This window comes from Nymphaea colorata, chromosome 7 (assembly GCF_008831285.2).
Source record: "Nymphaea colorata isolate Beijing-Zhang1983 chromosome 7, ASM883128v2, whole genome shotgun sequence".
NCBI lineage: Eukaryota > Viridiplantae > Streptophyta > Magnoliopsida > Nymphaeales > Nymphaeaceae > Nymphaea > Nymphaea colorata.
This window is the reverse complement of record NC_045144.1, coordinates 6,433,997-6,457,353: the sequence shown is the minus strand read 5'-3', so window position 1 is coordinate 6,457,353 and position 23,357 is coordinate 6,433,997. Positions and strand designations below refer to the sequence as shown.

The following is a 23,357-nucleotide window of genomic DNA, read 5'->3' as shown; positions in this document are numbered from 1 at the left end:
ATTTGCATGTCTAGCTTCTTTGTGTCATATGCTTTTTGGAGTTTATTGGTTTCCTTTAACAAATAAATTTTGTTCAATAATGAGGCCTTCATTGATATGTTAATGCTGTTTTCATGATGATAGTTATGCTTTTCCACATTTTTATCCCCTATGGATTAAATCATTAAAGATCTTTTTAATGATCTTATAGGGATCTGCTGCAGACATAATTAAGATTGCCATGATAAAATTTCATTCCATTATTACTGAGGGATGCTTGACGTCAGACCTGGATGAGTCTCTTGCATCCCATTGTTCCATGCTTAAAGGACGATGCCATATCATATTGCAGGTAAATCCACCTTTGGACACCTTCATTCCATGATAAAATATAAACTGGAAATGAGGGAAACCTAAAACAAGTCATACTTGTAAATGGAAGCCGCGCTCCAATCAGTTGCACCATTTCTCTTTTCGTTAAGGAAATTTAAAATTAAGCAAAAGAAGAAATAAAGATTGAAAGTAGAGAGAATCAATAATCTCTAGCTATCTGTTTACATGATGACTACTTGTCTGAGATTCTGCTTGTGGCTGCGGACAGGTACATGATGAACTTGTACTGGAGGTTGATCCATTATTTTTAAATGATGCTGCAGTTATGCTTCAAAAGTGCATGGAAACAGCTGCCTCTCTTTCTGGTTAGAACATGGTTTCATATGTGGCAGTAATTTTCTTATTTCTATTTTATTTATTTAGTAATATACTGTTTTCATTACAGTACCTTTGCATGTCAAACTGAAGACTGGAAGAACATGGGGTTCTTTGGAGCCTTTTGCTGCAGATCACGGTAGAGGGAAGGCATGCACATGATATGAAGTTTCCTATGATAGCAAACTGTTTCACTCTTTCTGCATGTTGTTACTTGGTCATTCACCGGCCTATATGGAAAATGTTTGGATCCATGAGGTTGATGTTTTATGGAGAAAGTGGCAGCGGTTAGTATGCTGAACCCTTTTGGCGTTTATAGTTGGCAGTAGAAACAAATATAACCTGTTTCATTTGTGCATCAATAGATTGGTCTTGTATGCCTGCTTATCAGCTGTATAATCTTTCTGTAGGAAATAGAAGGATAGCCATTAAGTTTTGGGTACAACATGCTTATGCTCTTTCTTTGATCACAAATGCTTTGTTCTTGTTGTTTGTTTCTCCATTGGAATTAAGCAGCCTTCTATTGGTAACCCGGGAGATTTTCTACATTCAATTTATGCTGGATGTCTTATACCGTGCATACTTTATTGTACAGATTTGAGGCCAGTATCAGGTGGAACAGCATTTAATAGAATTAATTGTGCTTCCTAGGGAACAGAGCAGGAGGTGATGCGCAAGGCAAAACACCACTGGACAAACTTGCAAGACACCTGCTTAATACTAAAAAATGTTATGGCTATGAGATCTGCCTTAGTGGGTTCCACTTGTGCTGCTTCTCTACGTGTTGAACCTGCCGTGGAGTCTCATACGAATTTGGCTGATGACATGGGGATTTGGCAACTTCATGGAGTTCACAATGTCAATTACATACAAGAGGATTGGTCATGGAAGTATAATGGAGATCCACTTTGGTGGCAAACTCCACGGCTCGAGAGGAAAGTGACAATGGTGGGTTATGATTGTCTATTCATGGTCAGAAATATGATCACATGTGGTGGAAATGTGCAGTTTTAACAGTTTGGCCAGTGTTCCCTAGTACAGAAATTTTATTTAGAGTCCATTTATCAAACCCCGATCTGATGGACTGAAGGTCTTCTAGGCCATCTAATGTAAATCCTTTGGAGAAAAATTGTACGTGAAAAGAAGTCCATTCCTTTATTACTCGTAGTTATATCGGTCAGTCGCTGATTTTTTTTGGGGTCTTCTAGGCCATCTATTGTAAATTATATTCTCTTTATTTTTAACATTTGATCCTGTATTCAATCTGGTGAAATTTTTTTGCCAGTTCTGTTCAAGTGCTACTTAACTAAGGTTTGCGATTTTCATTTGGTCTAATCTTGGTGAAGAAAGGGGTGAACGCTGAGCTGATTCATATGTAAACACGCCGGGTATGATCACGTGATTTATCTTAGCCTGCTCGTATGAGTTTGCCTATAAATATATATTAAATTATTTTGTGTGTTTGTAAGAATATTAGATCCAATTGAACCTAGAGAATTTATTTGGTCGATGCTGTTGAACGTTGAGAGTCCTGCAACCTATCAATTGAACCTAGAGAATTTATTTGGTCGATGCTGTTGAACGTTGAGAGTGCTGCAACCTATCAATTGAACCTAGAAAATTTATTTGGTCGATGCTGTTGAACGTTAAGAGTACTGCAACCTATCAATTGAACCTAGATAATGTATTTGGTCGATGCTGTTGAACATTGAGAGAAGAGTGAGTGGTCTCACTTGTCCAACTGTTAGGTTGTTGTCAAGGTAGATCTACCATATATAATATGGCATCCGAAAAGTAATGTAGACAATCTCGTCCAACTCTTTTTGGCAACTTGAAGATTATGGATAAATATATCTAGTGTCTTTCAAATTTCACCAAACGAGTTCACACACACACACACATATATATATATATACTGGATTGGGCCAATAGCCATTCTCGAGTGGCATGAGAATCAAACAATGATTGGCTGAATGAAATTAATATCAAGAGCCTCATTGTCTGAGGTTCTCACTATAAAGTACTCGATATTTTTCTTCACAAATTCATTTCCTTGGCGAAGTAGCACCACACCTCCTTTCTCTGACTTTCATTTCCAGTTAGAACCTGTACGGCTGTACCCCTTTCTCAGCACGAGCTCTCTCCCATTAAAATTCTCTCCTTGCTTAACAAAAAAACAAACATGCTCCAAATAAATAGTTTCTGGGGCATTAGCACCAGTCTTTCTTTGTGGCAATGGTGCACCCCTAGAATCCCCACTTTCCCGGCAGCCATTTTTTATGTTCAGTCACTAGAATGCAATGCCGCCATTTATTCTCCACTAGCAACGAAAACGACCAGCTGAAGCAGGCAAATGTTTTTCCTTTTACAATGAAGAATTCCCGACCAAGGGATAAAGAACGACGGGTCCTTTCTCTGATTTGCATCGGTCTCAGATGACACAAATCAGGAAGGGCTGCCATGGGGCCGACCCGATATATATGCGGCCAAAATTTTTATTTTCACTCTTCACGACAGTCTATTGCTTATTTCTTTGTAACCTGATGCAAAGTGCGAACAATTCACAAAGAAAAGTTTTTATTGTTCATTTTTTATGAAACGCCCAGCTGAGATTGTTCAAACAATTGAAGAATTTCACTATTGCAAGAATGGGCTCGAGAAGTCTTAGACACTCCTATGAAGCATTTGTGAATTATTCAAAACTGAAGTGGACCATAATTGGCGCCACAGTGGTGTTAGTTGAGACCGCAACATTGCTGCTCAAAGTGGTAGTTAAATTAGCAGATAGTGCAAATATGACTTGGTGGATGCTAAAGATGCTTATCATATGTACAATGTGGCTTTTGTGCCTCTTGTTGCTGTTGTTGCGTTCATCATTTCAAGCGACAATTTTTTCATTCCATGTGCGCAAGGTTTTCTAGTGCTAGACAGAAGGCCGAGGCCCCACCTAACCTATCATCCCCTTATGGTATAAGGTATGCTTTCGATGTCTCAGGTGCTACCCTCAACACACTTCAAATTGTATATCTGTGACCATTAGTTTTGCAGCATACAGAGTTGCTTGGAGATTCGAACACATAATGGCCACCTACTAACCCATATCTAAATTATTGCACCAACTCCTTCACATATGCCAATTTTCTCAATGGCCTTACTCTTCTTTGTCTGCAACAGCCAAAAAATTGAAAAGAACGTCGAAACAAAGTTCTGACTCCAAACTTAGTCTCGTGGTGTCGTCCAAATGCCCCCTATCATAAGGTATTCTGGACCACTTACACCAGTTGCTCGTTCAATTCCTATGGGCGACAATTATCCTCTCTGCACTTCGTAGGCTCTCAAGGCTAGGTACTAACCTGGAAGTTCTATGCTGTCGAGCGACGACAAAGTCTCTTCGCCTAGATTTCCTCGAAACCCAAATTAGATAGAAAAAAATAATGTGTTCTATTTGAAATACTTAAGCATTTTACTATGTTTTGACCTGAGCTTTCACTATGGTGAGAACTATAATTTTCACAAATTTTTTTTATAAAAGCTGCTGTTTAAAATTCTTTAACATTCTAAGATTTGATTACTCCACATATATCTGCGTTCCAAGATCTGGGCCGAGAAGCCGATTTTTTGCAGAACTGCGACGTGATACTGATCCTTTTATCACCGTTAACTTTTCATCGCTGAAGTCAACTTGGAGAGATCGCATGAGCACGAGAAGAAAGTGAAGAATTAATGCGAACCAGAGAACAATGAAAAAAGGAGTCGCAAGTCCAATTTCTTGTCCACACAAATCAGACTCGAAGCTGCGCTTCAGAGTAGAGGCCTCCTAAGATTATTTTATTATTGGTTTTCTTTGGGTGTCACCGAAGCTCGGCCATTTGGACTGGGCGCCGCTGCAGGTGACTGAGACAACTTTCGTTTTTTTTTTTTTTTTTTTTTTCATTTTAAAATGACGAGGACATGTTGTTTGCTTTCCCTGTCGGAAAGCGGCGCTCCTTCTAGGAAGCTTCATAGACAGATCGTGAATTTTGATGTGGCAGGGATCGCTGCTCCCCTCCCCTCTCTGGTCCACTCTTACGCGCTATAAGAAGATCCGAAGGAGACCGATTCTTGTTTTTCTTTTTCTCCTTCTCTGGTTTCCCGTCTCCTTCCTACTCTAGTCGCCTGCCCATCACTTCCTTCGCCCATTAATGGCTGCTGCTTAGACTTGGCGGCTTCGACTCAGTCTTCTCACGGCATGCACACGGAAGAGAGGAGCAGGACAGATCTAAATAGGTTCACTCATTGAGGAAAAAGGTCAGGCCATTTTCTTTTCCCTTTCTCCATTTGTTTGTTGATATCTTGGTTTTTGGATTCGTTTTGCCCCTTCCGTTGTATTTTGCTTGAAATGTGATAACTTACTTTTTGCCTCAGTTTATGCGTTGTAAGGGTATTGGACTTTGAATATCCTGTTTCTGTCAGTTCCGGTGCAAGTTCCTTTACTGAGATTGCTGCCCTTATCATTTGGCGGTAGTTGTTGTCTTCTTGGCTTCAACAATCACGCAATAGGTATCAGATTTACATAATCTTAGCCCTTTTTTTGCTTTAGACTATGATTTTTCTCGACAGTTCTACTGTTTTATTTTTTGAACAGGCCTTCTTTTTTCATATATTTTGTTTTTCTCTCTCGATCTTGCTGTTTCTGATCCTATATGCCGTTATTCCGTGGCAGCGATTTCTCGTCTCCCTGTCTCAGTTGTCCAGTTGGTAGTCGTCAAAACGGACGAATCAAAATTGATAAGCCTGTGGATTTCATGTGCTTTATGAAGTCAAACAGATGAAATCTCACATTTTCTGTTAACTTGGCAGAATTATTGGCAGCTTATTAATCAGATTTTTACGAACTCTATATGACTAAATAGATTTTGATAAATAAATTTTCTACATCTTCATGTGCATTGATGTTTGATAGTCCACGACGTTTGTTCTGACATCCTGAACGGTCCTTTCGTTTAGGGTTCTTACACTTATCTTGAAGGATGAGCGCGCTTGTTTTATTTGTTTCTTAAGAGTTGACTGAGAGGCAGTCCACCTATGATGGTCATTGTCCATCCATCAATTGAAGTAAGTACCGCTAATCTCTGGGTTATGCTCTGGTGACTCTGGAAGAATTGCTTTTTGGAAGACCTTGGCGACCTTTCTGAGCTATTTGTGCCACTTTTCTTTATTCAGATGAGCCCAGTAGAAGAGCATCCCAGCTGCGAAGAGGGAGACCCAATTGTCTCATCTTCGAGATCCAGGAAGCCCCATTCATCATCTGTTCCAGATTTCACACTGTGGACTCCCAAGCAAATCAGATATACGATATGGACCAGCGTTTACACTGTTTTGATTAAAGCCAAGATCAATGTACTATTACCTTTTGGCCCACTTGCAATCCTCCTTCATTATCTAACTGGAAGGCATGTAAGTTAGAAGTTCTCACCATCATTTTTTGGTCTTTCTTTTTTGAGTGCTTGAAACTCAATTTGCTCCTTTTCCCTACTTGTTTTCTTTAGTTCTTTGCTATTTTCGGTCTCCACTTTCCAGTTATATTGCTCACTTGTTGCAAGCTTCAAACTCATGAAGGGTGTTTTGCAAAATTCCTGAGCCATTGCAATTTTCTTTATTATGTTGACTATATCTGACTCATGAACAAACTTGCTCACTGACTACCCATTCATTATTTGGGTGTAGTACATTCAGTATTTAGCTTCAGGTTATCAGTCTTTTTGACTTGCATACTCAGCAAATCTTGTACTTGACATTCAGAAAGTTGGGTACTATCATGCCAAGAGAATTAGATATATTCTCTTGCTCTCTTGATTGTAAGTGTAGTTGCATGTAGTATTATCCGTATCACACAATACGGGCCCGTATCGTGCGATTTGTATCTTATAGGTTTGAATTTGAAAAACCTATATGATTCACCTATGATACATGATACACTTGTGTATCGTGGGCGTATCACCTGTATCGTACGGTGCAGGGGCGTATCGTATGATACAACCGATACACCCCTATTTTGTACGATATAGGGATAAAATGAATTTTTGTATTTTTTTTACAAAAGAACGATACAAGGATAAAATGAATTTTTGTATTTTTTTTTACAAAAAAGCCTCTCGTTTCATCTTTCTAAACATGTCTAAAAGTTGTGAGAAGGGGAAGTTTTACTAGTTTTTCTACAAAAATTGCTCAATTATGTGATAAATCATTTATTTAGGGCAGAATTCATTGGTGGAGAAGAAGGTTTACTCATGGCCCTATGGGGACAATGAGACCTTGAGTGATGATAATCATAGTATATTATATGTTGCGAACTTGTATGTAATCTAAAACGCTTAAAGTTTAAACATTAGAGCTGTGATAGACGCGTATTATGTTATTATGAATTTCTTATTTCTAATTTCTAAATGTGTTGTTAATATATTATGGCTTGTGAATGATGTGATGAGTTTTTTATATTGAATAATAGAACACATTTTTTCTGAAACTTTCTTTGCTTTTCCTGATTTTACCAATTTTCTAATTTTTTCTCTAATTTTTCTCTTTTTTAAATTTTTATGAATTCAAAAATTTATTCACAATACGCTACACTACATTTATGATATGTTACAGTACAGTGTATAGGTCGGGCCGACCAATACACGTTACAATACACCTTTTACAACATTGGTTGCATGTGCTGTTAAGGTGTAAACTAGTGCTGGAAGAAAGATTTAGGAAGAAGAATAAGGACTTGGTCCTGTTGCATACCCTTAAGATTTTTTGATACCAGTTTGAGTGCCACGATTTTTACAAAGGTGCTAAATAGTCCAAAGATGTCATGATTTCTAGATTTGGAGACCAATATGACATGTGAAAGGGTCAGTTCTTTGTCTAGTTTCTTTCAAACATGAAAGCCAATGCACAGAAAGGATGTGGACATGTTGGAGCAGCACTGGTTTCTCTTGAACCTTAATCTCCGAGTCTAAATAGCTCAAATTTCTGGCATGTACCATGTATAACTGCTGTATAGTCATGCACTAAAACGTAGACACACAGTTTTTGAAATATTGATACTTTATGGACCTTTCATTATTGCAGGGATTAGTTTTCTTATTCAGTTTAGTGGGCATAACACCATTGGCTGAGCGCTTGGGTTATGCTACAGAGTAAGCAATTCTTTTGTCACTACATCTTCTGGTGTAAGATAACTTTCTATTCCTGCTGTTGTAATTCTTGCTTTTATTTGTCATGCAGTTCTGTATGCAAAAATGACCTCTTTCGTGTTTTGATGCAGGCAACTTGCCTTCTTCACTGGGCCTACAGGTACTTTATGGCAAAACACGTTTATTTTCTTTTATTTATTGTGCTATTATGCCTTCTTATATTATTTCTATTCTGGAAAAATTTTCTTTGTTGAAGCCTTGAAGGTCAAATATCTAGGTTAAACGTTATAGCTGGATTGGTATGAAAAGATGCCATCTATGCCCAACTTCCTAATCTGCGTGTGTGAAAATAAAAAAGGAAAATTCAGATATTTCAGGTGTTGGATTGCTGATTTTGCATTAATATTTAATAGCATTAAGACTAAGTTGTCACTAGTAGCAATGTCACACAGACACTTCATTTATGCTACCACACCAGCATCGACACGACTCAGCGGGTGCGGCTCCGACACGCACCCGAGTCCAGTCAATGTGAGTCGGGTGCGGTCAACCTGCGTCGGGTCCAAATGCATCCTACTTTTTTACTTTTATACTTTGTTAAAGCGTAAAAGAAAAGGGGTTTAGGGCTTCGACTCTGATTTCAGTTGAAGACCTCACCCCTACTACGGTCCTTCGCCCCTACTGTGCTCTCACCTTTTGGTGATCTTCACGGTTTTCCGGCGACCGGCGCGCTATCTTCCAACAAGCGGCGGCAGACTTCAACCCTTTTCCGGCGATGAGAGGCACTGGTTTCATCATTATCAGCCACCATCCAACGATGGGAAGCACTGCTGCACTGAGTCTATACCATCGCCATCTCGTACAGCGAGGAGAGGCACTGTGTCTCCACCCAACCCCGTTGGAAAACAGCTGGATTAAGTCTAAAGACTCTGAACCCACCATAACCTAACCACCAGCCGGATTCCAGAGTGAATAATCGCTTCATCGATTCGTTTTCTTGCTGATATCGGGTTATATTGTCAAGTTATGAACTCAGTATATATAAAATAAGCTTTTGTACAGCTGTGTTCAGTGTTCTTCTTTTGAAGTTTTGATTTCAAATTTTTAATTTCTGCTTCTATGATTGCATCATTTTTTTTTTGCTCTATGTTAGTATGTTATATTACTAAATTACTATATATAACATATTATAGATGTTCTGATATGCTCGTATGCACTGCACGTATGTTATATACAGTCATAAGTAAATTATAGTAATAATATATACATGCTTATAATGTTATTTGTAATTACTTAATTGTCATAGAGTTTTGTTTATATAAAATTTTGTTATATATATATATATATTAATAATAAATTAATAATTATGATAATAAATTTCCCTTGCAGCACCTAAATTTTTTGGAATATGCTGGTTTGGCACCCTCATCCGTACCTACACCCTGCACTCTGCACCTATGTGACATAGACTAGTAGTTATAGCTCCTTGCTACATCTCACAAGATTATGGATGATTTTGTTATAAGTTCCTCAGAAGTTCATATTATTAGGAACTGATAGTAGATGACAATGATCTCTCTCTCTCTCTCTCTCTTTGTGTGCTTGCTCCACCTCCTCTTCCCTCAATATAGTGAATTCTTCAACAATCAAACCTTGAAGGCTTGAAGTGTGCAAGGTTCTCATATACAAGCTCGTCATTTGTGTCACATGAGTATGGTGTGAGTGCTGGTGTGCTAGTTCTCGAAAAATACAAGGAGACACATACACAAACACACATATACATCTAATTAGAGTGTAAAGTATAACAAACAGAATTATTACCACCCACAATGCACCTTGCGTGCACTGGGCTTGTGTGTAGTAGCCAGCACTCATATGACATGGTTCGTTAGAACATGAACCAAAGAATGAGTCCATACTTAAGAAGTCCTGAATAAACTTGGGAAGATGATCCTACCTGGAAGCACAAGGTAGAAACATCCTTGTGGTGGACCAAGATGGTTGTTTGCAGAGAAGGGAGCAAACCAATTGCAAAATTAAACATGGTGGCTGTGGTAAAACCGTAAAATGTCTAAGCCATCATTCGATCAAACGAAGGGAATGTTAGAAGCAAGTAATTTTAACATGGGAAAAATGTAATATTAGTATAAGAATATTATAACTAATGTTGCCGTTCCCACAACCACAATCTTTGACTTGTCAAAGATGAACTATACGTGAACCCATAAGAAACAAGAGACTCCTTCCTCTTAACTTATGCACAAGGAAATAGACCATGCAATTTATATTGAGGTGCCACATGAAGATGAAGAATATTGTGATAAGTTGTCCTATTTGGAGAGAAATAAGAAGCTGTGTTCATCAAGATGTCTGATGGAGGAGAGATGCGAGGAGAGCATGTGGGGTCCTCTTCAAGCTAGATGCATGCTAGGGACTTAGGATGGTTGAGGGGATGGATTGCCCTCCAACCTTCTTCGGAATTGACAGATAGAAAAGATAGGCAATGGCTTGCCAAATTTCACTACAGACTTAGTTCCTTTTCACTTCCTTGTGCTTACAGCTAGGATCATCTTCAAGGTCCATTAGGGACTTGTGCTCAAGTTTGGACCCATTGTTAGGTTTGAATCTGTTGCATGAATATTTGATAGACTTGGATCTTCACAATTAAGCTCGAGCCTAGCATCCCATGTGTGGAGGGCCTGAGGCCCATAGTTGAAGACGTGAATCATTTGAACTGTAGGCTTATGCCGACCTTGCCGCCCATGGCACAGCTAGAGGTATGTGGCTGAGTGCAGACGTAGGCTTATCTTTGTCACTAAGAGGGAGGGAGGGGGTGGGGAGAGAGAGAGATGTTGTTTTTCTTTTCCTTTCTTCCTTACTAGGGCGTGCATTTATTTTTCATTTGTGCATGTCAGGGATATAGTTCAGCATTCTTTCTGGTTTTAATTAAGCTTGGGCCAGGTTAGGCTGGTTCATGTATGAATAAAATAATGCTAACTTGTTGTATGAATAAGATAATGCTAGCGTGTCCTTAATTTTAGCAAGCATGTATTAAATATGATATTAGACTTCACGATTTCATCCATTTAGGGCATAGGATTTTGATTAGTATTTATTGCATTCGAGTCAAGTATGCTGTAGCCTGTAGTATTGTGTAGAGGCATGGTCAGAGTTGGGCCTGACCAGGCTGCTGAGTGCAATCATTTGATTGTGTTCCAATAATGAACTTTCATTTTCTTCATCTTTCTGTACTGGCATACAACGTTAAATTTATTTCTGTTTTGTAGCTGAGAAGATCTTGCATGATGAGTTTATCATATTCTGCTTTGGGTCGGGTAGAGATTCACATGCAAGGATGAGCCGTAGCATGCAAGAACATACTGTATTCATGTTTATAATTATATTCTTCAGATGTTTATGTCAGATTAAACCAAGTTACCAAACTGTATTTATCTGAACTTCTAGCTAGGTTGCAATTTTATGTGGGAGACTAGTGGTTGTCAGATCTGTATTGTAAAACTATTTTGAACATTGGTGAACATTAGACATGTATTGGTTTGACAAAAAGAAAAACGAAATCCTCCAGTTATCCTGCAACATTCAGCTTGATATCGTGTTCACATAAAATCAACTCAGTGTTCGTTCTGTGTTTGTTGACCTTCTTCATTGTAGTTGATTTGTGAAGGGCTTAAACCTAAACCTAAAGTTGATAGTTATCATGCGGACATCTATGAGGCCTGGTTCTGAATTTTTATCTGTCCTAGTCAAAATAGAACCAGGAATTGGGTAAAACTGCTGTCAATCGTGAGTCCTATAGACATGCCGACACTAACCCTTGTACCTTGCTTGTGTTCAGAAGTCTGTTTAGGTTATATGCTGGTAGTACTTGAACACAGAAATATGGTCTAATGGCAACTAAGAAGTTATTTCAACCAAGTTAATCAAAACAGAGCAAGTTAGGGTCAAGATTAGTAATTCTAAATTTCTAAGTTCAGGCCTGACCAAAAGAGGCAACCTGTAAAACCAGACTGGGTTACCCTAAATTCTATCAGGTAATTTGCTGATTTAGCACATGTATCAGTGATGATTCCCTAATATTGCACATGGCATGCAGGGGTTGTGAGGAAAAGATATTAGTCTGTGTTTGAGTCAGATCTACAAAATTTTGGATTTTCGGAATTAAAAACCTTTAACCTGACTCTGTCACGTCTAGAATTAAGTTGATATTTGCCCCTGTATAAACCTACTGTAAATGGTATATTATAAAAGGGATTTACAAAATCGGAATGGAAAACTGAGTTTGAGTTAAGTACCTTTGAGTGATTAAGCAAGGAACCTTTCGTTTTTGGAGAAAATGTTAAATTTCTCCAATAATCTTTTGAGTAGGTCACTGTTTATGTGATTTAGGTCAAAAATGAAAATTGGAATGCATAGGTTTAGGAAAGACTTGTATTAGGTTTTCGTGGTCTTCATGGGATAACTGTGAATTGACACCTGCAGTATTATTCAGCAAGTATTATTCCAGCTTAAATAACAACATTTTTTGAAACCTGTTAAAATCTCTGTTTCTAGGTGGTCGTAATTCTGAATCTCTGAAAAACATACTGATGGATGAGTCATTGACGCACTCAATTATGGATTTTGCCCATGTTACGTAACAGTTTTATATAAGTTGATTCTTCATGAAATGTATTTTATAACCTGCTTTCAGAAATATGGATGTCTGGTTTTTAACAGAAAAGGTATTGTAAATACCTGCCTTGAATGGGTAGATACATAAAGCATACCTCTTTGTGGCACCCCATGTTTGAGCTCCTCAAGGGTGATGATAAATAACACCCTATGTGGTGAAGGGCTTGAGAATTGTTCTATAGTGAAGATTTTGATAAATTTTATGGGAATTTTTTTTGCTTCATTCCTCTATGGCTCTATGTTTTTGGTTTGGGCTTTGGACTAAAGCTGGCTGCAGGATCGGTGGGAATCTCTATGAGACTACGAGTCTATGATGACACTCGTGTTAGTTTTAACTTTTAACCCAGCTTGTTAGATTAAGGGCTTCGTATTCGGATTGATTCAAGAATTTCAAGTTCAATTTGCGAGCATCTATACGGAACAAGAAAAGACAAAGTATTAGGCCTTGCTTAGATTAATATATGTTCTAAATTTTCTAAGATCATGACAGGTCCGAATGAGGAATGAGCCTTGAGGCATGGCATAGATTCTCTTCTAAGATTTCTGATGCCAACGAATCATGAAATGAACTCCCTGCTTAAGTACACGAGTATGAACTTTTTGTAATTCACACAACCAGTGGTGGTGATATGTGAATCTTTTGAATCCTTATTCTTCATATAACATGGATGCTGAAGCCTTTCATTCTCAGAAGTGCATGTCTAGTTATTTGTTTACTCATGAAGTTCAGTTGTAACTTCATATCCATATAGTATATATTGGAGATACTCTCTTGGCATGGTTGCCATGATGTTAGTCATTTTAGTAGAAGTATTGCAAACTGCTGCTTTAAGCTGGTGTGCTTCTTGACTTTCTTTGTAAGCATTAATTGCTCACTCTAGTTCATTGCTCTCCACAGTTGGAGGACTCCTAAATGCTACATTTGGCAATGCAACTGAGATGATTATTTCTATATATGCTTTGAAAAGTGGTATGATACGTGTTGTCCAGCAGTCATTACTTGGCTCTATTTTATCCAATATGCTATTGGTGCTTGGTTGTGCTTTCTTTTGTGGTGGAATCAGACACTGCAAAAAGGATCAACGGTTCAACAAGGTAGGCAGGGCTAAATAATATCTTGGATCATTTTATCATTTACCATCATGAAAGGTCAACAAGTAGCCACTGTATTCAGGAAGCTGCTGTGGTGAGCTCGGGATTGCTGCTTATGGCTGTCATGGGTATCCTTTTCCCAGCTGTTCTTCATTTTACCCATACGGAGGTGCACTTTGGGAAGTCAGAGTTGGCACTTTCAAGGTTTAGTAGCTGTATAATGCTGCTGGCATATGCAAGTTATCTGCTATTCCAATTGAAAAGCCGTCCAAGTCTTTACACTCCTATTGATGAGGTTTGTCCTTTTAATACAAAAAGAGTCTTTTAGTGACATTGCTTTTTAAAATTTTATATTAATTGCTTGCTTGCATGCGTTTTGCACACTAATTGTGCAGCTTTTTCTGCAAAATGCCAAGCTATTGCTCGGTACAGGAATAGTTGTAGATGAAATTATTTGCATGCATAATTTAGAATTATACAGAAAATTGGAAGTACTGTAAACATTGAAAAGTAGATTTAGAGTTATGATGAGATCTTAGTTGAGTACAATGGGTTTGATGGATTTGTATGTGCAAATATCACTGTTGACTGTTGCAATATGAGCAATAAAACTAAGTTCAAGCTAGTAGTTTTCCCAACTAAAATAATGATTCTCATGCTTTTGAAGTGAAATGCATAGAAAACAGCACATTAATTGAGATTCCATAAGACATGAAAAAAAGTTTAATTAGTATCAGGGGATAGACATATATGCTCCTGGCTCCCATTGGCTTTTCCATATTACCAGGATGGATATTATTCTGAGACAGGCCTTGCCACAGATCGAGCCATAAGACAATGTGAGGTTTCTTAAAAAGACATCTCCAATGGCAACCTCAGCCAATCTCTTGTTTTGAGGGGCAATCAGGGGATTGGGTTCTTCATGGATTATACATATACCAGATATAAGGTGCCATCACAAGGCAATGTTCTGTTTCTTCAAAAAGGCATCTATAATAGTAACCTCAGCTGATCTCTTGACTTGAGGTGCAACCAAGGAATGCGCTTCTGCATGCACCAGATCTAAGGTGCTAAAAGTAGTGAAAAAGAAGTAAAAGGCAGGAGCGACTTGCAATGACATGCAAGTTGGTGAGTAAGAAAACCATGATAAAGTTCGTGATCCTCAAGATTATTTTTTCTTCCAGAAAGCATAAATAACAAGGAAAGTTGTACACCCTTTTGCATGAATCTAAAACATAGTCATGCGAGTTTTTATTGGCAAGGTTTTTGTTGGGCTTTAGAAAGAAACTTTGTTGGTTTAGGAGAATCTCGGGAATTCAAAAAGTTCAAAATAGGTAAGAAAATGATAAAGGAAATTATAAGTTTTCTACTAGTTTTCTTACAAAACATTGACAAAAAATTGAAATAGTTATGAAACGTTGTACAAAACCACAAAAAGTAGAAAAATATATTAACAAATGGTTGTGGAAATTCTTGTGTAGTTTAGCACAGATTTGAATGCATAGTACAAGGGGTTATATGGTCATGCACTCATACTGCACCCTTTTAGCTGCTTTTTCATTATGCATGGCCTATGTTATGCAAGTGGTTTAGGGAATGCCATTTTACTGATTATATACTAAAACAAGAAGTTGTATCAAATTGTTTTCTCATTTTCTTCTTTCTATTTTCCTCTGCTTCCATTTTATCTATTAAAAACTTGTGAGGACATATTCATGCTCTTGTGGAATTATTCTCATTATTTTCTTTTCAGGTTCTGTCTGCTTCTTGTTAGTTATTTTAAATTGTAAGCAACATGTTTTGTTTCTTAAAACATAATTTTGAAACAAAAAAAAAATGCTTGTAGGAAATAGAGAACAGTGTTGAAGCCTCCATAGCTGAGGATGAAGAGGTTCCTGAGATAAGTCTGTGGGCAGCTATTTGTTGGCTTGCTATTTTAACGGTGTGGATCTCCATTCTTTCTGGATATCTTGTCGATGCAATACAGGTATTATGTTTGTCTTTGTTCATGTTTATACTTTATGCATGCTCTGCACTTCGAGATCATGATATTAAGGGATGCTAGTTGTGGTCTGATTGTTATGGATAATGATGAGTCTCCACTATGCTTGTCTTCTGTCCAAATATCCTCGTTTGCAGTTTGCACTATGACTTTGAAAGAAGATTTATACACTGGCCAGTTCATGTTGTAAGGTAGCTACAAGTCTAGTTGCTAACTTGCTAGGAATTTATTAGCAATAAAATTCTTTTGTGAATTCATTGTTTTCTATTTTATCCCTGAAATTTTTTGTTCTTTTAACTAAAGATTGAGAAAGATATTCCAACAATTTTATGCACAAAAACAACTGTGGCATCAAGTTTTTCTACTTTGTTATTTTCTAAAAAGAATAGGTTTTTCAATTTTGATATCGAGACCATGAATTCTAAGTCTTTTGTAACTTGTGTCATCTTGTGGCATTTTGTTTACTCTTTATCTATTGATTTTGAGTTGGCTAGAATAACCAATGATCTTACCAAAAATAGTAAAGCAATTATCTTGTATAAACTATGGTGCTACATTCAAGGCAAATCCTGTCAGCCTTTTGTTTCTTTTGCATCCATGCCTTGTTGCTCGTTGCTACTAAATCTAGCAGTCTAATTCCTCTGTTTTGGTCTCCAAATACAATTTAATCTGGTAAATTAATATGTTTTATCTAAAATGCTTTGTTGATAGTGCTTTTATGTCTACAATATTTTCCTAAGGATATTGTTCTCTCTCTAGGGCAATCGCCAAAATTATCTTCATTTATTTCCTAGTGATGACTTTTTTGCAGTTCTTTCAAACTATGATTTTTCTTTGGCTTTTGAAAAATTTTAGAAGGTTTAGAACTCATGAAATATGAAAATAACAAAAATAATATATTTGTATTATTTTCCTTCAAACTTTAAAGATATAAAAAAACAAGAAAATATGAAAAAAACTATTAAAAGATTAAGACATACTTGAAGGTATATACTTTTCCTTTTTTTCAGAAAGCTTGGCAAAGTATTGCAAGATTGTATGTGCTGTTGATACCTTTGCAGCCAATTGATATGGATTTCACAATTTATGGCCAAAAACTTTTCTTTTCTTCCTTGCTACATGGCTCAGAATTGCATCCATTTCATTGTTCTTATTCAAGTAACATTTAGTATTCAAGCCATTATTTTTGAAATGGCCATGTGGCCATGATGCATTTTCCTGTGTTGTCGATATTGGACCATCTCAGCCAACACATATTCCATCGGCTTTTTTTCTGATGCGATGCAAGCTTGATACATTTTATCATTTTTTAAATAAGTTTAAAATGTTTTAAATAAATTGTTAAATTCAAATACTAAATCTAAGGAAATACTGGCACATATGTTATGGCACACAGCGAATAATATGCTATATCATTGAGCAAACTGATACAGCACCAATACTTTTATGTACATTGGTTTTTTTCTTGTAGGTGTTAAACTGTTGTCCCTTGATGCATAAATCGAAAAGAAGCATGGTTGCAGTGTAGTTTAGAGTTAGATCGGATCCTACATTCGGATCCATTTAGGCTTTGGATTTGGCCTATTTGAACATTGATGTTATTTTTGGGTTTGGATACTTTTAGTTATTGGACTCAAGATCCAATTCGGATCTAAGGGTCAGGCCTCTTAAAAAGACCTCTTTTCTTTTGTTTAGGGCCAACCGTTGATGAAAAAAACCCTAATTCCCTTTTACATTGATTTTTCGTTCTTTTTCCTTTTTGTTCTTGCTTTCTAGTGCTTTTATCATGGGGATTAGAGTGATGAACCCTAATCACTGCGTCAAGCATCTACATCCACTGGTAGTAAGTGGTAGCCCCTAAGCCACATAGGTACGGGTACATGTACGTGGATTTTTTAACATCTTGGTATGGTGGTTTGGTGAAAAAAAATATGCAAAATTCCACAAAAAAGTAAAATTGAAACCAAATTCATACTATTTTTGTTAAAATTTAAAACAGAACAATATTTATAGTTAAAATTACAAAATTTATATTCAAACCATATGCCTATAATAACCTAAGCAAGAGAGCATACTGGCATATTTTGAAGAAGGGACAGATTTTGAAGAAATGGCAGATTAAATAGAAATATGGCATAGCTGCAGAAGGCAGCTGCTAAACAGAAAGATTATCAACATGGGGCAAAACTTGAACCCCAAAATCATCAAATACATGCAAAGCATAGATGAAACAGAACTAGGAAAAGTACAGCAGTGAAAAACCTAGATCACGAAGCAACGACAATAGTAATAACACAAAAAAGGGAAACAGCATACCAAAATCAGAATCAAATGAGAAAAAAAGGGAGAAGCAGCATATGAAAAAAAAAAAGGAAGGTGAAACAATGCAAAAAACCCCAAACAGCAGAGTCAAATGAAAAAAAAAAAAAACCTTACGCTGAATACTGCCGCCATCCATCTCCCACTAGTGGCCATCTGCTTTAATGTTATGTTCAGGCTGGAGAAGAAACCGTGAGAGGTGCTGGTGGAGGAAGAAGGAGACGTCAGGCAGTAAAAAGGTAAAAGAGTATGGTTTGGATTGGTTCTGACTCAGAACTGATCCAAACGTATCAGACCCGTGCCGGCATACCCATTTTGCCGTACCACCGTACTGGTACACGTACGGGGGCCAATTCCACATACCGCTGTGACTTAGGGTCGCCCTCTTCTTGCACAAAACCAGTTCAAGTCTTTCTCATTGCATTAAGAACCTTAAGGGGCTGTTCGATACTCGGAGTAGTGTTATAAGACTCTCTGTTCACTATAGTCTGTTCTTGGGAGAAACTGACCTGGTGGTTCTTATTGTTATCATGTCACTGTGTCCAATATTTGACTTGTTTGGACAAATTAGTACATGCAAAATCTTGGACTTTCCTTAAATTTCCTGAATTAGCTTGTGTCTGGAAAACTCATTGGAAAAGGCAGAGATGCTTCTTCTGTCATGAGGCAGGGTTTTGTTAGATTATGTAGCCTCTTCTATTATTGCCGATCCCATTTTGTGACTAGTTTTGCCAATTCCTTTTTTCTCTTTCACTCTTTCACCTACTTTTTCTCTTTCTTTCTTCCTTTTTTTCCTATTCCTTTTCAAAACCATCTCCACTTTAGGAACGGTGAATCTTGAGGGGGAAAAAGGGCTTGAAAATCCAGATCTATTTTTGGGACTAGTTTTACAGTCTTACTTATTTCCCATTATATGTATGTGTGTGTGCCTCCCTGACCAGTTAGGTTTGGGACAAAGAACCAGACCCATCGAAGTAGACTATCAATGTATCTTTTATGCAATCTAACCTAATAGCTATGAGCTTAAGAGGGATATGATAGGAAATACATAACAATTCAATAATTTTGTAGGTTTTAAATGTGTTATCTTAATCAATTAAAAATTAACGGCTCCTAAAGCACTAAAATTTTGATAACAGAAAAATCAATTTTTTTCATGAAAATAACTTAATTAGCTTTTTTCTTATCTGGTTGTTGACACTCAGTGCTTACCTTTTCTCTTGAAGCCTGCTGCTTGCTGATTTTCCTTTTTCCCTCGGAGACTTTTTACAGGGAGCATCTGAATCGTTGAATATGCCTGTTGCATTCATCAGTGTCATTCTTCTTCCTATTGTGGGAAATGCTGCAGAGCATGCCAGTGCAATCATGTTTGCCATGAAAGATAAACTTGTACGTCTGGTCAAATCCATAAGCTGTTATAGCTCTCCCAATTATGGTGGTATAACCATTTTTTTTTTCTTTCCAGGACATTTCCTTGGGAGTTGCAATAGGATCTTCCACTCAGATTTCAATGTTTGTGGTATGCTTTAGATGTGGAAGCGAACCTGAATATTATTTCCTTCGGTTTATCCTTGCATATTTTGATTTTTCTCAAGATATTTCTTTATATGAAGAATCTAGGTTAATATAGTTAAAGAATGTAGGTGTGACGTGTAATCCGTCGCACTATTGGATTTTCCAAAGTTGAAACTAGTAAACAAACTAAAAAATGTGTTGCTGCTTTAGGTTCAGCAAATGTTTGTCCAATCTTTGGTCACTATATATTGAGCTTGTAAAACAGACTTTCTGAAGGATAAAGCTATTGCACAAACTCAAACTATCATATATAGACTAACATAATTACCAGTGGTTTTGAATATTTGATCACTTATTTAATTATTATGAAAATTCAAAAGAAGTTCAGAGATGTTACAAAAAACTCATAAAAGTGAGAAATTTTTTTCTTTATGCTAACTTGAATTGCATAAATATGTCAAAGTAAGAAACTATCAATTTGAGAAAATATAGTAATCAAAGTCAAACTGTTAGAAAATATTTGGTTACTATGTCTTTGTTAAGTTAATGATTGTTGGTTTCTTATATTTATTCAATTCATTGTTTTAGGTGCATGTTCCCTTTTCTTTGTGATTTCCTAGTTTTTAAAAGACTAATTTATGATTTAGGTATGTTACATTACACATCTTTGGAACCGAGACGTGCATGTCACATTATGCATTTTCTAATATTGGTTTCAGTTATATGAAGTTACTTGTTGAATGTTGTTTGCAAGAACTATATTAGTTATTCAGTTTTTTTTCGTAATTTATTTCTAGGATAAGTTCAGCTCAGCCTGATTGGCTTACTGACAATTTTGCATGCCTTTGGATTTTTCTGTGGCTACTTATGCATGGATGTCACGCTATCTGGAATTGCAGATTCCTTTTTGCGTTGTTGTTGGCTGGATGATGGAAAAGCCAATGGACCTCAATTTTCAGCTATTTGAGACGGCTACACTTTTCATTACGGTTCTGGTAGTCACGTTTATGCTGCAGGTCTGTTTTGCAGTTCACATCATTACTTTGTGATTCATTTCCTGTCTAAGGCTGGAGTTTTGCATTGCATTTTTTTTTTGCTTCACTTGTAGCCTTGTTGCAGAATTATGTAAAACTCTTTTCAGTTGTCTACTTGAGTTTAGGTTTTCATTCTTTAGTGATAAGAATGATCTTTGACCTTGTGAACTGATAAGATTAAAATGACATGTAGAATAAGGTCGTAAATAGCATTCTTGTTTTTATTATTTGGAATTTGTGGACTATTAGTTTTTTGGAAGAGTTTCTGTTATTTGTTTATTAAACTTGAATGGTTGTTGAGTTGAATAATGTGGATAATTTGTATCGTTTACTTGTGTGCTGCAGGAAGGTACTTCAAACTACTTCAAAGGGCTGATGCTAATTTTTTGTTATCTTATTGTTGCTGCGAGTTTCTTTGTGCATATTGATCCTAAAACGAGTAAGTTCATCAATCAAATTTGTTTATGACTATCATTGATGTAACGTGTATAAATTTCAGCTTTAACCAATACATGAAAATTCTTTGATTTATAGAAGGATACCTGCCTCTTCTATTGATTGGTTATTTGTTCCTTGGATAAAAAGATAGATGTTTGGATATGCTTGTAATAAATTGTAACCTATGTTGTATTCGAAGGTTAACACTAGGCCGAGATAGTCGATCCCTTTTTTCTCCAGTAAATCTCCTGGTTCACAGATGCTTGGTCTCTCAATGTCAATGTTCTGCCATGAACCAGAACAACCATCCATGATTAGGTACCATTAGGCTTGTGTTTTTCTCATTTTGTGTGTCAGTGTCAGTGAGTGAGGCAAAAGCTGCATAAATGAGACAATTCTGGCTTTCTGGTGCATAAAGTTTGAACGTTTCAGTTGACAGGAAGAAACCACCTGTACTTTAAGCATCTCTCTCTCTCTCTCTCTCTCTCTCTCTTGCACAGTGTGTGTCTATATATTTATAGGGATTAAATGGTGTACTCTAGTTTTATGAACCCCATGTTGCCTGCTTTTATTCATTTGATCAAGTGATCAGATAGTGAAAACAATTTGGTGGACATAATCTACATATTTATTTAACAAATGGGTTTTAAATCACATCCTGTCAATCTTAAGAAGAAAAGTTGGCACAAAAAAATGAATGACTCTGAATACCCAAAGAATTTGATGGGCTAAGAGGTCATGATTTTATTCCAAAGCACATGATTCAAAGAATGATTTCTATCATTAGAACTGTGTTCAATCTATCTGTACCATCATATTAAGTAGAATTACTGCTTTTTAGCCCTGTGGTATATAAGGCACACCAAAATATTGGGGCCTTCCATTCAGATTATATGTGTGTGTGGCACGCTTCTATCCTTTACCCTTGGTATGGTGAATGTGTGTGGTAAAGTCCTGGGGATGGGGCTGAGTTACGGTGAACGGGCTGAGTTACGGTGAACGTGATTTGACTTGTTACTGAATTGGCTGTACTGCCTCAGTCTTCAGCATGGGGAATGTTTAGATGCTTTTCTTGTGTTTGTTCACTATTGCCTGGTCAAACAGTTTTCTCAACAACTTATCAGCATCACTAAATTTTTTGCAGGTGCTGATGATTAGCTGCGGTATGCCCACGACTGAGTTTAAGATGAAAGCAAAGCTGCAGGGATCTTCAGTGTATATAAGTTCGTCGAGAACCCCACTTAAGACGCCTACAGTACTCAAGAAATTGCCAGTCAATAGCTGCAGAGAGAGATGGAGGAAGAGAGCCCGTTTTCTTTGCAAATTTGGCACTGGGTTGTACGTCTGAAATTTTTTATTTAATTATCAGGAGTCTTTGAATCTGTTCCAATCAATTTCAATATGAATGTAATATTTTCTTGTTTTTAGCTCTTTGATTTGCCGCCAATCTGGCACTTCGTTCATGGGCATAGCGTTTCGAATGCTGAGTGTTTTCTGTTCACATAATGACAGGCTATTAGGATCATTGCCGCCAATCATCTTACCTCTTTGGTCCATGTGTTTTCTGTTCAAATGCATATTTCCTTTGGCCTGAAAAACATGAAAGATTATTCGGAATAGCATTTATAAGAAATCTATGTTTGTTAATCATTCTTAGTTCAATTCTGCACTTCATAATATGTGGTCACAACTGCAGCGGAAAATTTGGAAGGATCTTTGGCAAAAGATCCTTGGTTAATTTGGCACTTCACATAATGACAGGCAACTATCGTTACTTTCTTAATTTGGCACTTCACATAATGACAGGCTATTAGGATCATTGGTTGGAATTAAGGGCTTAATTCGTTTTTGTTACTTATCTTCTCTTTTTTCCATCCATACAAAGGCTGGGTGGAGAAGATCAAAATTGGTCTATTGTTTGAGTTTCAATTTTATCGAAGAATTTCCCAATTTTTATATGAAAAGCTTTTTCATTGTCTCCTTGTTTTAATTTCATGGCACATGGTCAATTTCATCCACCTCCTAAGGACAATAACATTCTTGATCATCTTTGGCAGTAGATAGTTGAATATTTCAACAAGTTTTCGAAACTCTAAAATTTTTTTAGTTTGATGCTTAGCTGATGTATGGTGGGGATATCTACCAAGGAAGTACACCTAAAAAGGTATTTTTTCACCACTTGAACAGCCACTTAATTCGGGGCAAATCTATTATTTAGATGGAAAGGTGACCATACTTTTTTTTTCTAATGCTTTATTTAAGGAAAATTGTGTCACACTCCAACCTTTTGACCCTCAAATAATTTTTTTTTTTTTATAAACATAAAGCATTGAAGTGTGACGACACAACATTTCAAAAAGGGAGCTATGTCATTCCAAACAATGGTGTAACTCTCATTTATATAACAATTTCAAG

The 23,357-nt window shown here is 36.9% G+C and overlaps 2 protein-coding genes across 7 annotated transcripts in view; both read left to right on the top strand.

Moving 5' to 3' along the window:
- LOC116257487 (helicase and polymerase-containing protein TEBICHI) overlaps positions 1 to 2,012 on the top strand; it is a 48,197-nt gene extending 46,185 nt beyond the window's left edge. For 3 of the 6 annotated variants that reach the window (XM_031634291.2, XM_031634285.2, XM_031634288.2), the window contains 4 exons: positions 191 to 331; positions 581 to 677; positions 758 to 974; positions 1,283 to 2,012. In XM_031634291.2, coding sequence (XP_031490151.1) covers positions 191 to 331; positions 581 to 677; positions 758 to 849 — 330 coding nt within the window. In that variant the 3' untranslated portion in view covers positions 850 to 974; positions 1,283 to 2,012. Of the gene's footprint in view, positions 1 to 190; positions 332 to 580; positions 678 to 757; positions 975 to 1,282 lie in introns of those variants that run through there. The other 3 variants (XM_031634287.2, XM_031634286.2, XM_031634289.1) reach the window with 3 other exon arrangements.
- A 2,366-nt stretch (positions 2,013 to 4,378) lies between these two features.
- On the top strand, positions 4,379 to 22,369 carry LOC116257382 (vacuolar cation/proton exchanger 3-like). The gene is made up of 15 exons (XM_031634072.2): positions 4,379 to 4,577; positions 4,719 to 4,974; positions 5,092 to 5,226; positions 5,674 to 5,781; positions 5,890 to 6,123; positions 7,786 to 7,853; positions 7,982 to 8,010; positions 13,441 to 13,637; positions 13,717 to 13,929; positions 15,481 to 15,621; positions 19,228 to 19,344; positions 19,421 to 19,474; positions 20,370 to 20,486; positions 20,850 to 20,943; positions 22,087 to 22,369. The coding sequence occupies exons 4-15, from the start codon at positions 5,752 to 5,754 to the stop codon at positions 22,098 to 22,100; spliced, it is 1,308 nt and encodes a 435-aa protein (XP_031489932.1). The 5' UTR covers positions 4,379 to 4,577; positions 4,719 to 4,974; positions 5,092 to 5,226; positions 5,674 to 5,751; the 3' UTR covers positions 22,101 to 22,369.
- The last annotated feature ends 988 nt before the right edge of the window (positions 22,370 to 23,357 follow it).

Excerpts from the sequence above, each read along its gene's own strand:
- LOC116257382 (XM_031634072.2), top strand. The coding sequence starts at position 5,752 with ATGATGGTCATTGTCCATCCATCAATTGAA. Across the intron at positions 7,854-7,981 it reads CGCTTGGGTTATGCTACAGA|GCAACTTGCCTTCTTCACTG; the intron begins GTAAGCAATTCT and ends GTTTTGATGCAG. Across the intron at positions 13,638-13,716 it reads AGGATCAACGGTTCAACAAG|GAAGCTGCTGTGGTGAGCTC; the intron begins GTAGGCAGGGCT and ends CACTGTATTCAG.